The sequence below is a fragment of the Chelonoidis abingdonii genome, chromosome 22, assembly GCF_003597395.2.
Source record: "Chelonoidis abingdonii isolate Lonesome George chromosome 22, CheloAbing_2.0, whole genome shotgun sequence".
NCBI lineage: Eukaryota > Metazoa > Chordata > Testudines > Testudinidae > Chelonoidis > Chelonoidis abingdonii.
The window spans coordinates 31,472,133-31,488,320 of NC_133790.1; the positions used below are offsets into that span (position 1 = coordinate 31,472,133).

The 16,188-nt window shown below is 49.1% G+C and overlaps 1 protein-coding gene across 5 annotated transcripts in view; it reads right to left on the reverse strand.

The window, feature by feature from the left end:
- Positions 1-16,188, reverse strand: part of LOC116815899 (uncharacterized) — a 64,700-nt gene that overhangs the window by 36,226 nt on the left and 12,286 nt on the right. For 3 of the 5 annotated variants that reach the window (XM_032764667.2, XM_032764665.2, XM_032764666.2), the window contains exon 2: positions 8,859-9,057. In XM_032764667.2, coding sequence (XP_032620558.1) covers positions 8,859-9,057 — 199 coding nt within the window. Of the gene's footprint in view, positions 1-5,899; positions 6,471-7,398; positions 7,988-8,858; positions 9,058-16,188 lie in introns of those variants that run through there. The other 2 variants (XR_012654717.1, XR_012654716.1) reach the window with 2 other exon arrangements.

Sequence of the window (16,188 nt, forward strand, 5' to 3'; positions counted from 1 at the left end):
GGGAAAAAGGGCGCAAAATGATTGTCTGCCGTTCATTTCACAGAGGAAGGATTGAGTGACGACATTTACCCAGAATCACCCGCGACACTGTTTTTGCCTCATCATGCATTGGGATCTCAACCCAGAATTCCAATGGGCGGGGGAGACTGCGGGAACTATGGGATAGCTACCCACAGTGCAATGCTCCGGAAATCGACGCTAGCCTTGGTACATGGACGCACACCGCCGAATTAATGTGCTTAGTATGGCCGCGTGCACTCAACTTTATACAATCTGTTTTACAAAACTGGTTTATGTAAAATCGGAATAATCCTGTAGTGTAGACATACTCTTAGTGTGAGCTGAGCAGCCCTGAGGGGCGAACCCCAGGAGCAGCCAATCCTGCAAGGAAGGTTTGAGCTCATCATTATGATAATAGTTCGGTGATTTCTTTGTTTATAAAGCCAAGCCCAGGAAGGGGCAAGTTTGGACTCTGCAGAGAATGTGGGCTGTGTTGGCAGAGCAGACTGAGAGGCTTCACAGTATTGTCCTCCTCCACATGGTTAGAATGGTCCTCAGTCAGCAGTGACTTTGGACCATGTGTTCTGTACATTGATGCTTTATGGCAATGAAGCGGTTGCAGAGGACCTTGGCCGAAAGAACTGTTTATCCAGGACTCCTGGTGTCACACTCGCCAATAAAGATTTAATTAAATCATCTCCTTCTCTCTCTTTTTGTGTGTGTGTCGAGACAGAAGGACAAATATGCTAAAAATAAACAGTGATCTGCTTTGCCAAGGCTCCCGAATCAGCAGCTGATCAATCACAAGAGCATCACCTATGAAGGACACTTTCCGAGAGGTTGGTTTCTCTGTAACGGATGCCTGCGAAGCCATGTCAGGCCCAGTGTGTATCTCATTAACAGCCCAGGCTCTCCACTTGTTACACAGCTAAACCCAGAGTACAACGGCCAGCATGCTACCCTTTGAGGGAAATTGCTCATTCACAGGGCCACAGGGCTGTGACATAGATCCTTTCAAAGGACTCCAACACTGTCATCCAGCTACTCCCTCTGCTGCAGGAGCCCCTCTGAGTCTCTGCTCTTGGGCACACGCTAGGACAGCCTTCAGGCTGCTTTAGTCCGTGCTGGGGGCCAGCGAAGGATAGGGAAGAAGCAAAGGTAGCAGGAAGCCCTCAGCTCTATGGCAGGGATGAATTGGGCTTCTGGTGACCTAAGCTCTTGGCTTTCCAGGGAGAATGGCACAAAGAAGTCCCAATTAAATAGCAAAATGTATACTCTCTAAACCATCCTCAGCTGGCTGTTCTGTAACATAGCAATTAGCAATCACCGCATACAGGGCAGTGGAGGATTGGTACAGAGATGAGGGTGCTATTGGTACTCACTTGGGACGGTCTGGGTTACTTACTCTTGGATTCACTTCCCAGGAGTGGATCAGCCATCTCAAATTCATGCTGATGATACCTTCCTACTCCAGTTTACCATCCTGTATTCCCTATGTGCTGGTCCTCGTGTGTTAAAAAATATGTACTTAGAATCCCAGTATTGAAATACAGTAGCTGTTTAAGCAGGTGATGCTCTAGATCAGGGGTTCTCAAACGTCATTGCACCGCAACCCACTTCTGACAACAAAAAATACTTCACGACTCCAGGAGGGGGGCCGAATCCTGAGCCCGCCCAAGCCCCACTACCCCGGGTGGGGCAGCCAAAGCCCGAGCCCCACCACTCTGAGCAGGGGAGCCAAAGCTGCAGCTCAAGGGCTTGAGCCCCAAGCAGGGGGCCTGCAACCTGAGTCCTGCTGCCCAGGGCTGAAGCCCTCGGGCTTTGCTTTTGGCCCTGGGTAGTGGAGCTTGGTCTTCAGCTCCAGGCCCCAGCAATTCTAAGCCAGCCTTGGTGACCCCATTCAAAGGGAGTCCCAACGCCCAGTTTGAGAACCGCTGGTCTAGAAGGGTGAAATTCACTCCTGTGCCAAGGTTTTGCACTTATGACTCACGTATGTGGGCTCACGTAGAACTTCCGTGGTGCATGGAGGCTGTATGGCCCCTCTGCACAGAGGTGAATTTCTCCTGAGGCGAAATGATGACGGTGTTTCTAAAGCAGCTTTCAGGGTGCAGTACAGCCAAACAGGCACATTCAATAAACCCCAAAAGCATTAATACATCACCTTGTGATCGATAAGCAACTGAAGAGGATACAAGAGAAAGGAAAGACTCTACATGAGGGCCAGCAGCAGGAATAATAAAAGCCACAGGATCTGCCAGATTGGATCAGACCCAAAGTCCATTTAGTCCAATATCCAACTTCCAATAATGGGCAGCACCAGATGCTTCAAATCATCTTTGGTAACGCAATGTTCTGCAGGTATATCCACCTGAACCTGCAGTGTGGATTCTGGGTGGGCAGAATGTAATGACCCACATGGAAAGTTGGCCAGGTTAACCTATATTAGGTGGCACGACCCCACAGATTTCTTCGATATTGTGTCCTTCCTGATGTGGGCAGTGTGCCTGAATGAGTGCAGGGGGAGGGGATTGCGTTGCTTCCTTAAACCTGCTTCTCTTTAAATATCAGATCTATTTATAAAAGCTAATCAAAGGGTCATATGACTGGCTAGAGACTACTTTGTAATGGGATTTGGGAGTGGCCACAGAGCCATGTTGACAAAATCTTTCCTTACAAAATAGTGGGCCCTGTCTATTTTTTTCCTCAATCAAAAATACAATAATTCTGAAAACTAAACTTCGATCCAGTGGAAGCTATCCATAGTGCATGGAGCTGCTGGGCTTGCAGTGGTGCGGGTGGTTATGGGAACATGTTGTTAGCCTCCCATGATGCACTTACCTCCCTCCCTCCCTGAAATCAATGGCAAGCAAACCAAGCCTTGTTTGTAAGCCTGGGTTACCTGCGCAGATGCTATAGCACAGGGGTGGGCAAACTTTTTGGCCCGAGGGCCACCACTGGGGATAGAAATTGTACGGCGGACCATGAATGCTCACAGAATTGGGGTTGGGGTGCAGGAGGAGGTGAGGGCTGTGGTTGGGGGTGTGGGCTCTAGGGTGGGGCCAGAAATGAGGAGTTTAGGGTGTGGGAGGGGGCTTTGGGCTGGGGCAGGGGAGTGGGCTGAAGCTGGAATTGCGGGCTCTGGAGTGGGGCTGGGAATGAGGAGTTTGGGGTGTAGCAGGCAGGGCCGTCCTTACCCATACGCAAAGTACGCAGCTGCTTAGGGCACCAGGAAATTTGGTGCCCCAAATTTCCTGGTGCCCTACGCAGCTGCCTGCTGCTCCAGTCCAGGGACGCCCGGTGGGGGGGCAAGTGGGGCAATTTGCCCCGGGCCCCACAGGGGCCCCCATGAGAGTTTTCAGTGAGTCTTCAGCGGCAGGTCCTTCAGTGCCACCGAACACACCTGGATTGAGTGAAGGACCCGCTGCCGAAGTCCCAGAGCTTCTTCTCCCCTGGGTCTTCGGCAGCAACATAGTGGTGTGGGCTCCTTCTGCTCCGGGTCTTCAGCAGTTCAGCAGTTGGTCCTTCACTTGCGCCGGGACCCGCCGCCAAAGTGCCCTGAAGACCCGGAGCGGAAGGACCCCCGCCGCCGAAGACCCCAGGACCCCTGAATCCTCTGGGCGGCCCTGCTCCAGCCCCTGCTCTGGCTCTTCCCCATGGGCCCTGCCCCAACCTCGCCCCCACTCCACCCCTTACCCAAAGCCCTGCCCCACTCCATTCTGCCCTGCCTCTTCCTGCCCCTGCTCCGCTCCCACTCCACCCTTTCCTCTGAGGACTGCAGCAGGGGTTGGGTGCCCTGCACTCACCAGGTGGGAGGAAGTAGAGCGACCCGGCCCCAACCTGCTCCACTTCGCTGGCTCGTGCTGGGGGGCGGTTTCCCCCTGGCCCCCAAGCCCACTTCTGTCGCCCCACGGAGGCCTGGGGCCAGCCCCGCCGCCCTCTCGTGGAGGCCTGGGGCCACACACACACACCTGTAGGGGGGCTGCATAGGGCACCAAAATGGCAAAGGATGGCCCTAGTAGGAGGGTAGGACCGAGGGGTTCAGAGGGCAGGAGGGGGATCAGGGTTGAGGCAGGGGGTTGAGGCGTGGGGAGAGGCTCAGTGGTGCAGATTCTGAGTGGTGCTTACCTCAAGTGCTCCCAGAAGCAGCGACATGCCCCTTCTCCGCCTCCTACGCTAAGGCTCAGCCAGGCGGCTCTGCACGCTGCCCCGTCCACAGACACCGCTCCTGCAGCTCCCATTGGCTGTGGTTCCTGACCAATGGGAGCTGCAGGGGAGGCATTTGGGGCGGGGGCAGCATGCATAGTGGACGCTCCTGGCTGCCCCGACACATAGGAACCAGAGAGGGGGGCTATGCCGCTGCTTCTGGGAGACGTGTGGCACGGCCCCCGACCCTGCTCCCTGGCTGAAACGCCAGAGCGGGGCCATGTGGCTGCTTCCAGGAGACACGTGGAGCAGCCGTCAACCCTGCTCCCCAGCTGGAGCACCAGAGCAGGGCAAGCCTCAGACCCCGCTCCCCAGTGGGAGCTCAAGGGCCTGATTAAAATGGCTGGCAGGCTGTAGCTTGTAGTTTGCCCACCCCTGCTATAGCACAATAAGCATGGCCCCCGCTCAGCTGTACATTGTTGTCGTGAGCATTACAAATACCTCGTGCCTTATCCTGCAGTATTTACACTGCCAATACAGGAGCCGCCGCACGGAACTACGTGATGACACGCAAGCAGCCCTGCTGGAAGACACAGAGCTGAGCAATTCACAGTTGCTGGCGACAGTCACGCATCACCTTGACACGGTGGAGCACTGCTTCTGGGCCCAGGAAACAAGCACTGACTGGCGGGACAGCATAGTTATGCAGCGATGGGATGACGAACACTGTCTGCAGAACTTCTGAATGCGCAAGGCCACTTTCCAGGAACTGTGCAAAGAGCTTTCCCCAGCCCTGAAGCACAGTGATACTAAAATGAGAGCAAGTGGTGATAGCTCTGTGGAAGCTTATAACGCCAGACTGGTACTGGTTAGTGAGGCATCACTAACCAGTGGGTAAATCTACCACAGGATCTGTTGAGATCCAAGTTTGCAGGGCCATCAACCGACTTCTGCTAAGAAGGGTATTGACTCTGAGCAACATGCAGGACATAGTGGGTGGTTTTTCCATGATGGACGATAGACAGAACACATATCCCTATCTTGGCAATGACCACCTTGCCAAAGAGCACATAAACTGAAAGGGGAACTTCTCAATGGTGTTGCAAGCACTGGTGGATCACAGGGGCCATTTCACCGACATCAATGTGGGATGGTCAGGACAGATGCATGACGTGTGCATCTTCAGAAACACAGATCTGTTCAGAAAGCTGCAAACAGGGACTTTCTTTCCCAATGCAAAATAATTATTGTTGATGTTGAAATGCCAGTCATGATCCTGGGAGACCCAGCCTACCCCTTGCTCCCATGGCTCATGAAGCGGTGCTCAGGCAGCCTGGACAGCGGTAAGGACTGATGCAATCACAGGCTGAGCAAGTGCAGAATGGTGGTGGAATGTGCCTTTGGACATTTAAAAGGTCGCTGGCGTTGTTTGCTTACTAGGTCAGACCTCAGCGAAAGCAATATCCCCATTGTTATTGCTGCTTGCTGTGTGCTCCATAATATCTGTGAAACAAAGTGAGAAAAGTTTCCGCCGCAGTAAGGGGTTGACGCAGATCGCCTGGCAGCCAATTTTGAGCAACCAGACACCAGGGCAATAAGAAGAGCCCACTGAGGAGCTCTGTGTCTCCATGAGGCTTTGAAAAACAGTCTCAACACTTGTCTGCGTTGTTCCTTACCAAACTGTCCCCTCCAGTGCATTTTCTCCTCTGTAAACTCCACCTCCACCAACCACCCTGTGTTGAATGAATAAAGAGCCTTTTCTCCTCAATCCATTCATTTTTATTATGCTCACAGACACATAGACACGGCAAAGAAAAGTAAGATAACCTGGGGCAAAAGGGCTGATAACACTAGGGGGGAGAAACAAGGACAGCTTGCTCACATATGCACTGCAGTAACAACCAAAAGTGTGGGAATGGGCACCTTCTGGTCCTTCTACTCTCCCCTGGTATTGCGTGCAAAGGATATCAAATACCCCCCGCCTCACAGAACATTTGGGGGAGGAGGATGTGGAACTGGGTGATGATGGCAGCAGGTTCAGCATAGGCTGCAGCGGGACTCTAGCATCCAGCTGCTTTTCTTGAACCTCAGCCAGATGCCTCAACATGTCTGATTTCTCCTTCATAATCTGCACCATCTCTTCCTGCATGGCATGCTCTTGTTCCCTGCATACTCTCCTGTCCTCCCGGTGCCGGGCCAGGTTCTCAGACAGTGCAATCCTCCATGCTCTGAGCTCCATCTTGTCACTCTCAGAGGCAGGCATTAAGTCATTGAACATGTCCTCCCAAGTCGTCTTTTTCCACTTTCTAATCTGGGAAAGTTTTCAGCTGCAAGGAATGCAAAGCACAAGGGGAGCATTGACAGTACATACATTATTTCCGGTGCACGGTTAATTTTTTTTTAATTAAAAAAAACACCCTTCAATACACCACTGCAAGCCACAATGTAATCACAACGGCTGGATATTGCAAGAGCTGGTGTGCTGCTCCAGCCATGGTGAGTAAGGCCACAAGGCATGGGCAAGAGGTCTTGTGCTGCTGCTTTTGTGAAGACATCCTTGGGATCCCAGGTTGGAACTTGAGAATAGCCCTTGTCCCCCAGCAACCTAGATGGTGCGGGAGGACGAGCACCAATGTAAAGCCCCCCAAACAGTTTGTTTTTTGCAAAAGCAGCACGGGGTTGGTGGGGAAGGAAGACAAACAGGAAGTCGCCGCCCCCCCTTTTTTTCAATGCTGTTTGCAATACACGGTGATCCTTTCCAACCACAACGGCACGTTTCGGAAAGTGTGGCTGTGTGACCCAGATTTCACCAAACAGGGGGCAGACTACTTGTTGAATTGTTTGCGGGTTAAGGGCTAGCATTGAAAACTTCCGTTTCCCCTTGGTGACCCTATGCGATATTACTCTCCTGAGGGTAACAGAGGCGGCAAGGGTACAGATGCTGCAGGCATCTGGGTACAGACCTGGTCCTTATGCTTCAATGCTGTGTGCTCACAATGATGCCAGCAGAGTTAATACTGGAGTGCTGCAGGAAAGTGTCCTACTGTGGATTGCAGAAAACCTCCATTGAAGCATCCTAAAGATCTCCCTGGAGGATTCCTGGGCCATCTCTGTGCATATAAACAGTCTTTTTTGGTGAGCACCCTCTGCATAGCTGGAGTGGCCACCAGTACCCACTACACCTATTTTTTTGTTAGATTAAACATAAAAATGAGAGCATGTCGCCCTATAGTTTGATTGGAAATGTGTACTCACCAGAGGTGCCTTCCCCGGTATCACGCTCCGCTGCCAACCGGTCCTGTGAAGGGATGGGCTCCAGGGTTATAAATAGTTCTTGGCTGTTGGGCAGAATTGATCCTCCGCTTGCCAATCTCACATTCTCCTCTTCCTCCTCCTCCTCAACAATGTCCTCCCTGTTATTGCTCAAGGTGGCCCGGGGCTCCTGGGAGCTATCTACAGAGTGTTTTGGGGTAGTGGTGAGGTTGCTGCCGAGAATCGCATGCAGCTCTTCATAAAAGCGGCATGTCTGTGGGGCAGAACCAGAACAACTGTTCACCCCCCTTGTCTTCTGGTACACTTGCCGAAGCACCTTTATTTTCACGCGGCATTGCTGCATGTCCCTGGTGCAGCCCTTCTCCCCCATGCCCCGCGCAATCTTGGCATAGATGTCAGCGTTTCTTCTCCTTCACTTCCTCTCCCAAGCTGTTGCATACTGTGCAGTGTGACAAATGAGTGCCAGCTGTGGCAGTGGTTTTTGTGACATAGGCACCTGTCCACTGACCCACTAGCTAATTTCTCATAGGCCACTGAATGGGCTCCTCTTCTCAGAAAAGATATACTGGCACTAGAAAAGGTTCAGAGAAAGGCAACTAAAATGATTAGGAGTTTGGAACAGGTCCCATATGAGGAGAGATTAAAGAGGCTAGGACTTTTCAGCTTGGAAAAGAGGAACTAAGGGGGGATATGATAGAAGTATATAAAATCATGAGTGATGTGGAGAAGGTAGATAAGGAAAAGTTACTTACTTATTCCCATAATACAAGAACTAGGGGTCACCAAATGAAATGAATGGGCAGCAGGTTTAAAACAAATAAAAGGAAGTTCTTCTTCACACAGCGCACAGTCAACTTGTGGAACTCCTTGCCTGAGGAAGTTGTGAAGGCCTAGGACAATAACAGGGTTTAAAAGAGAACTGGATAAATTCATGGAGGTTAAGTCCATTAATGCTGTTAGCCAGGATGGGGTAAGAAATGGTGTCCCTAGCCTCTGTTTGTCAGAGGATGGAGATGGATGGCAGGAGAGAGATCACTTGATCATTGCCTGTTAGGTTCACTCCCTCTGGGGCACCTGCCATTGGCCACTGTTGGTAGACAGGATACTGGGTTAGATGGACCTTTGGTCGTTCTTATGTTCTTACGAACAGGCATCAGATGGTATCAACCTTTCGGTCTCCCATGCCCCGAACCTGGGCTGCATACAAACTGGCAACCTAGGCTTTATATCCCATTATCATTAGCCACCACCTGAGTGTATGCATCCACTGCTGGGGAATCAGCCTATTCCTCACCACACACAATGCTACGGGAGGTCTGGGGACATCTGTTGTGAGTCAAAGATCAGTGTGGGCTGCAACTTCTGTAGAGAGTACAGGAGCATCTGCAGAAGCTCCAATCCAACCAGGTGAGCTGTCCAACCATTTCAAAGTGGCATCTTACCTGCAAAGTCAAGCCCCTTGTCCACGTGTTTGACCCGGTAGTGAGCCTGGAGAATGAACGGGTCCTGATAAGCCTCCGAAATGTTGCAGAATGGACAGTGGGTGTGCCTCCCTTTGATACTGGCAGCACACTGGTCATCTTGGCACAGAACTGGGCTGTAGCTGTGTTCTGTTCCTTTGATGCGTACGGAAGGATGAGCCTGGAGAGACAAGACGACATGGCATCATTACAATAACACTGCACCGGCAGAGTGGGATCAAGAACCATCCTGGGGGGCATGGAGCAAGAGACTTCACAGCTACTTCTGCTCCAGATTCTCCTAGCAGAGTCACATAGGAGCATTGGCGGCACAAGGACTCACAGCATCCCAGCCCCAGTCTCTGCCAGCAGGAGGTGCTGAAGGGATGCTGTAGGAGCACTGAATGTGGGAGAACAGTTCCAGCTTCTCCCAGCAGGAGGTGCTGTGCTAGCTCCCAGCTAAACCAGTCCTAGCCTTGTCCTCGGTCTACTATTAAACAGAAGCAATGAGTTCGCAGTCTTGTTTGTGCAGGAGAGGTAGAGAGCAGCGTGGGATCACCTCCCCTTTGAAACCGGAGCAATCCAGACACCAAAATGGCAAGCCAAGCCCTGGCATGGGTTACTAAGATGTTAATAAATTTTTGAGGTCACCTCCTGTCAGGAGCTCTCCAGACATTAATGCTATTAAAAGAGATACAGTGTTGCATCCCTAATGAGAGGCAGGAGACGGAAGAGGGCCCTAGAATCATTAGACTGCAAGATATTGGAGACTGCAGCCGAGGAAAATGCTGCATGAGGCTCTTTGTTTCATTTCATGACCTCCACCTCTCCCCCACCCCTGCTCCAACATACACACACACCCCTTGGCAGAAAATTCTCTTCCTGCAAATCAGTTTTTTCCCAAGTCTAGGATTGCAGTGAAAAAAACCCTCCAGCCAGCATCTTACAGGGAAGGCATGAGGCAGACTTACAACATTACTGCAGTGCTGTGATGCCTGTCCCCTCCTCTGGATACTCAGAGAGGCTGCTCAGAGCTGTGTGCCATACAAATCCAGGGCTTTACTCCTAGGCAGCCCCACACAGGCCAGATGCCCCCTGCCCCAGCGCAATCAGCCCTAAAGGAATACTCAGTCACAGCAGGCTTGCAGTGGGTCAAATAAGCAACTTAGAGAATTTCAAGCTAGTACATCTCCCCTCTGCATCTCAAAGCTGCACCTTATTGGTCCAGGATATCCTTGGCGTGAGGAATCCCTGAGGATCCTGCACCTTTACTTCTCCCAATCTCAAAAGGTTCTGCAGCATGGCAACCCTCTGTCCTGCCAGAGAGAACTGAACACAGTTCCTTGGCACCATTTTGGCAACAGCTAGAGGATATGGGGACACATTGCATCAACAGATGCCTCCACAGCATGCCAACAGTCCGGTCCGCAAGAGACAGGTTCCAGAGTTTAGCAACAAAATGCTGGTGGGGAGGGAGTCCTTTCCCCTTTAAAGCTGGACTGGGACTGCTCAAGTTGTATAGTTCCATGTGAAATGTATCAGTGTGTTTGTATGAAGAAACCAATACAGTGTTGTAACAAGACTTTGGCCTTCTATAGTACCTTCCATCCAAGAGTCCCAAAGTGCTTTAGAAACATCAATGAATTGTGCTTCACAGCACCCCATGTTGTTACTGCCAGATGGGGAAACCAAGCAGAGAGAGGTGAAGCGACTTGCTCAAGGTCACATGACAAGTCAGTGGCAGAGGCGAGAACAGAAGCCAAGAGCCCTGACCTCCAGCCCATTGCTCTAGCCAGTGGACAATAATCCTCTCCAATCTATACCATCTTTAACAGCAGTGCAACAGTCTGTATTCCTATGTTCACCATTTTTACAAAACTATAATGGATTCTGTACAAAGTACACTCATAATTTGCTGATCATTATTATCTTGGTAAAATATGTGTGCAACATTCTATGTAAAGTTATAAGACTCCACTGTATAATATTACTGAGACATGGTTCCAGGTTAGAACAGGGCTGCGCCGGGGGGCGGGGAGGCAAGGGAGCAGGCCCCATGATCCCTGGCCTGGTGGTGGTAAAGGTCTTCGGCGGTGGGGGGCCTTCAGTGCTGCCAAAGATGCAGAGTGACTGAAGGGCCCCCCGCCACCACAATGCCACCGAAGACCCAGACCGCTGCCGGGTGAGTACAAGTGCCACAGCTCCCCTGTTTTGCTCCAGGCCCCCTAAGTCAGAAAAGCAGGCACAAACCAGTTCCTCAAAGACAAAAGGCAAACTGATGCCTCAGCCAGGCAACAACAAAATCAAATGGATTATCACCTGGTTAAGCAGCCATTCTTTGGCACGAAAAAGGGTGAGAGCAAAAAATCGTTTGGCAAAGAAATAGCTGAGGTTACCACCCCCGAAGACCTGCTGTCTCCTGAACCTCAGCTAGAGATGATTTTCAAAGAGAAAGAGAGCTATAAGAAAGGGGAACAGATGCCCCCAAATACTCCTCACTTCCTCTTTGCTTACAGCATCAACACCACCTGAAGAACAAGAAAATTAACACTGAACTGGGGGATGGGTCCTGGCCGAACGGATTCCAGCCAGTAAGACTGCTAGAGCATGTGGTGAGAGAAACCTTTGCTTTGAATTCATTTAGCTTGTTAACTTAGACATTGTGTTTTATCTTATATTTTCTTGTAACCAATTCTGACTTTTATGCCTCATTACCTGTAATCACTTAAAATCGCTCTTTCTGTAGTTAATCAACTTGTCTTATTGTTTTATCTAAACCAGTGTGTTTGGATGAAAGTTTTTGGGAAATTTTATTTGGGATAATAAGATTTGTGCATATTATTTTCTATTAATGAAATGGCGGACTTTATATGAGCTTGTATTGTCCAGGAGGGCGTGGGCAGTACAAGAGGCACATTTCTGGGGAAATGTCTGGGACTGGGAGTTTGCTGGCTATAGCACTCCTACAGTATAGCTGGAATGATTTACATTCTGGAGGCCATGTGTGAACAGACCAAAGTGGTGGCTCTCACAGCAAAGCAGTGTAAAAGGCACCCCAGGTTGGGGGATTGAGGAGACACAGCTGTCCATCAGTCCAGACTGTAACATGGGGAATGTCACAAGCAGATCTGTGGCCAAATTCTTTGCTGAAAGTGGCTTCAGTGGAGATAAGACCAGGAGAAAATTCCACCTCTGTCCAATCACACTGGCAATTCAGAATCCACCTGGTTCCAAATGCAGATGGCATGCAGTATTAACCTCTTCAACCCTGAATTCTTTGTTACGGGATGTAAAATTCACCATATATGTGGGGCTCTTCATAGTTAAGATTTGTTTCAGGCAACACCCAAATTTAGGAAAGCATTACAGCTGGTTATGTCACACCCCCGGTCACTGCTACTAAGGAAAGAGAGTCATGAGAGAGTTGGAGTGCAACAACCATTCTTTGGAGGGAGTACATTCCCCCCTTCCCCTGGTTCAAGTCCTGGGGTTAGAAAATGCCATGCCTTTAGTGGTAGTGAAATGGTTTGCCCAGTGCAGCCCAAAATGCTCTGTTTATGGAAATATCGATCAAGCTCAGATAGGATCACAGCAGATTTGCATTGCTTGTGGACTCAAACAAGCAGCAATTTCTGCTCTGCTCTTGAGGGAAGACCCAAGTACTGGCAAGCAGTATGGCAGTGTGCATTCATTCCTGAGTGAAACATTTAGGGCTATGTAAATTAGTTGCAGCCCTGGTACATTGCCAAAGAGGCTCCCACTATCACAGAGGCTGAGTATTCTGCGCTACAATAACTGCACTCGTATTATTAAAGCATCATCATATTGCTTAGAGAGCATTTTTCAGACATTAGTTTTCAGCAAGTTGTGCCAGAACAAAAAGACAGTCCCTGCCTCACAGAGCTTACAATCTAAGTACAAGACAAGAGACAACTGATGGGTAGAAACTGACAGATGGGGGAAAGCCAAGAGCTCAGAGCACTTTACAAAAGAGGTAACTATCATGACACTGTTACATCTGGAGAAACTGAGGCACACAGGGACAAAATGACTTCCTGAAGGCCACACTGAGTCAAGAGCAGAACAGGTTACAGAATCCAGGTTTCCTGTCTCCCAGTCTGTTACACCATCCACTGAAGGAGGAGTTAAAAAAAAAATCACAAATATGCAGTGATGTTCCGGTCCCTACTAACGTCAATCCGCAGCTGCAAATGTGCTGAGCAGGAGCAGCTTTCCAGTGGCTTAGAACAGTGGTCTGCTCTCCAGCTGATGGACACATCCAAGGAATACCAGCTGTACCAGGCTTTCCCTTTCCCCTCACCATCATGTCCTTGGTAAAGGATCATGTCTGGAAAAAATATTGATTGAGCCTGGAACTAAGAGACACTCAACGGGAAAATACTGCAACCTAGTAAGCTGGAACCGGAGCTACTGAGTGTGGCTGTGGTAGTAGTGAAAGGGTTTGATTGGCTAGCAGGAGAGGGTGGAGCAGAGCCGGCTCTAGGCTCCAGCATTCCAAGCATGTGCTTTGGGCAGCACTTCTCAAGGGGCGGCCTTCCGGCCCTTGGGGGGCAGCTCTTTTCAAGGGGCGGCAGTCCTTTTTTTTTGTTTTTTTTCCGCTTCCGCGGCACTCCGGGGGTTTTTTTGGGTTTTTTTGCTTGGGACAGCAAAAAACCTGGAGCCAGCCCTGGGTGGAGCCTGATCCAGAGGCATGCTGAAGTCAATGTGGCTGCTCAATACCTCTCAGGATCAAGGCATATCCACAGAATAAATACAGGTTGGGCATTGTAAGCTTCCCTGTTACTGCTTCTCACCACGGTGACTCTCCTTCCTCTGAAGATCCGGGTCAGGATGCATCTTTTCTCTACAGGCCATACATTGCCCTATCATGGTTTGCTAGTCCCTGATGGAGAAGCGTCATTCTGTGCTATGGTGGTTTTTACAGCCCGGATCTAGGATGCTGTACAAATGTAGCACACACTGTGTAAACATGATAGGCCCAAATACGTTGCACAGTCGCGTACTCTGATCAAACCAAATCAACCATATTTTAGATCTGACTCGTCTCTCCCTTACACTGGCTTTATACTAGTTCACATCCACTGGGTTCAAATGAAGTTATTCCTGACATACACCCAGGCAAGAACAGAATCAGAACCTTTATGTTTTATTATTAAGTGTTTAGGAGACATGAGCAATATTAGCCCCTTGCATATGTACTGAAAAAAAATCCAATAAAGAAAAACACGGTGAAAGAGCCTCCTTGTAAAAAGTTTTGATGTGAAACTGATCCTGCAAAATGCTATAAGACCCACTGGATTTAGCCTCTTGCAGGGTGTGTGTGTCTCTCTTAGATTATCCCGATAAGATGCGGGGTCAGAAATAATTACACAGTGGCATCAGCATTTTATTTATGTCAATTGGCCTACGCAATAAGAACTGATCAGACAATGCAAAGCAACATAATGCAATAAATACAACACGTCCGCTCATCCTCAGCAAAATCCAGCATCAGTACGTCATGGCACAGAGGGGTATGTCTGAGTGTTATTCAGTTTACCACCATTACTGGTAGCAGTTCATGTGTTGTTTCGCACCATGACTTCTTGGGTATTTTATTGCAAGAGGTAGATCCAACACATCTGAGAATTTATCCTTTGCAGAAGGAAACCTTCCTGCCCTGAAAAACATGACAGAGAGAAATGTATGTGCCAGACAGTGTGAGACTCCCTAGTTAAAGAACTTTGCAGGATCAGTTTCACACCAAAACTTGCAATGAGAAAGCTCTTTCCCTGTGTTTTTCTTTATTGGATTGTTTTTCCAGTCCATGTGCAAAGGACTAATACTGCTCATGTCTCTCGAACATTTACTAATAAAACATAAAAGTTCAGATTCTTCTCTTGCCCGGGAGTATATCAGGAATAACTCCATTTGAACGCAGTGGATGTGAACTAGTGTAAAACCAGTATAAGGGAGAGGACAATCAGGCCTAAAATGTGGTTTGATTTTGGTGCCCTGGGATTCTGACTCCCTATAATCTCCTGTGGCTGTTAAGGAGCAGAGAAACAAGAAGCATCTGTAGGGGGAAAGTGAACTGAATGCAGTGGGAAACCAGCACATTTACTAATGGCCCCAGTGCCAGCCCTGACAAATTGGTCGTGAACCAGCAGAATAAGGATCTGTGACAGCTGTGAATCTGAACTGGGTCTCTGGCATTCCCTGATCACGGTTGTGCTGTTGTATCTTCTCAATCAGTGTTTTGACTAGGCTGTCATGTTGCATCACAAAGAATGTGTCCTGCTGCATGAAAAATACATTCTCTCAGAATGAAATGTGAGCAAGACACGAGAAATCATTCTTCCGCTCTACTCTGCGCTGGTTAGGCCTCAGCTGGAGTATTGTGTCCAGTTCTGGGCACTGCATTTCAAGAAAGATGTGGAGAAATTGGAGAGGGTCCAGAGAAGAGCAACAAGATGAATTAAAAAGGTTTGAGCAATGACCTATCAAGCAAGCTGAAGAATTGGGTTTTGGTTTAGTTTGCAAAAGAGAGACTGAGTAGGGGACCCGTACGATAGGCAGTTTTCATTGTATCTAAAAAAGGTGTCATCAAGGAGGACAGGAAGCAAAAATTGTTCAACACTTAGCCTCTAAATGATAGAACAAAAAAGCCAAATGGGCTTAACTGGCAGCACAAGGGGGGTTTTAGGTTGGACTTAGGAAAAGGATTCCGCTAATGTCAGGGTGGTTAAACACTGGCATAAATTGATAGGAGGTTGTGGAATCTCATTTCTGGAGATATTTACAGAGTAGGAATTAATAAATGTCTATCAGTGATGGTTACGAACTAGTATTTGGTACCTGCATGAGGGCAAAGGAACTGGAACTCGATAGAACCTCCTTGAGGTCTTTCCAATTCCTAGAGTCTATGAAAATGCTGTGAAAAAAACTGCATAGAATCAGGCCATAAGAAAATAAGAGTTGGGCGCGTACTGGGTCAGACCAAAGAGTCATCCAGCCAGAATCCTGTCTAAACCAACAGATGGCCAGAGCCAAGTAGCCACCCACTGAGGGAGAGTGAACACTAGACAGGCAACGATCAGTACTTTTCTTCGCTGCCACGACATCTCCTCACCCTCTGAACAAACAGCAAGCTAGAAGAAACCAATTACCATAACCCATGCCTGGCTAACAAGCATTAAAAGGACTTAACCTCATGAATTTATCACAGTGCTCTTTGAAACCCTGTTATAGTCCTAGCCTTCAAACTTCCTCAGAGTAAGGAATTTCCACAGTTGACTGTGCACTGTGTGAG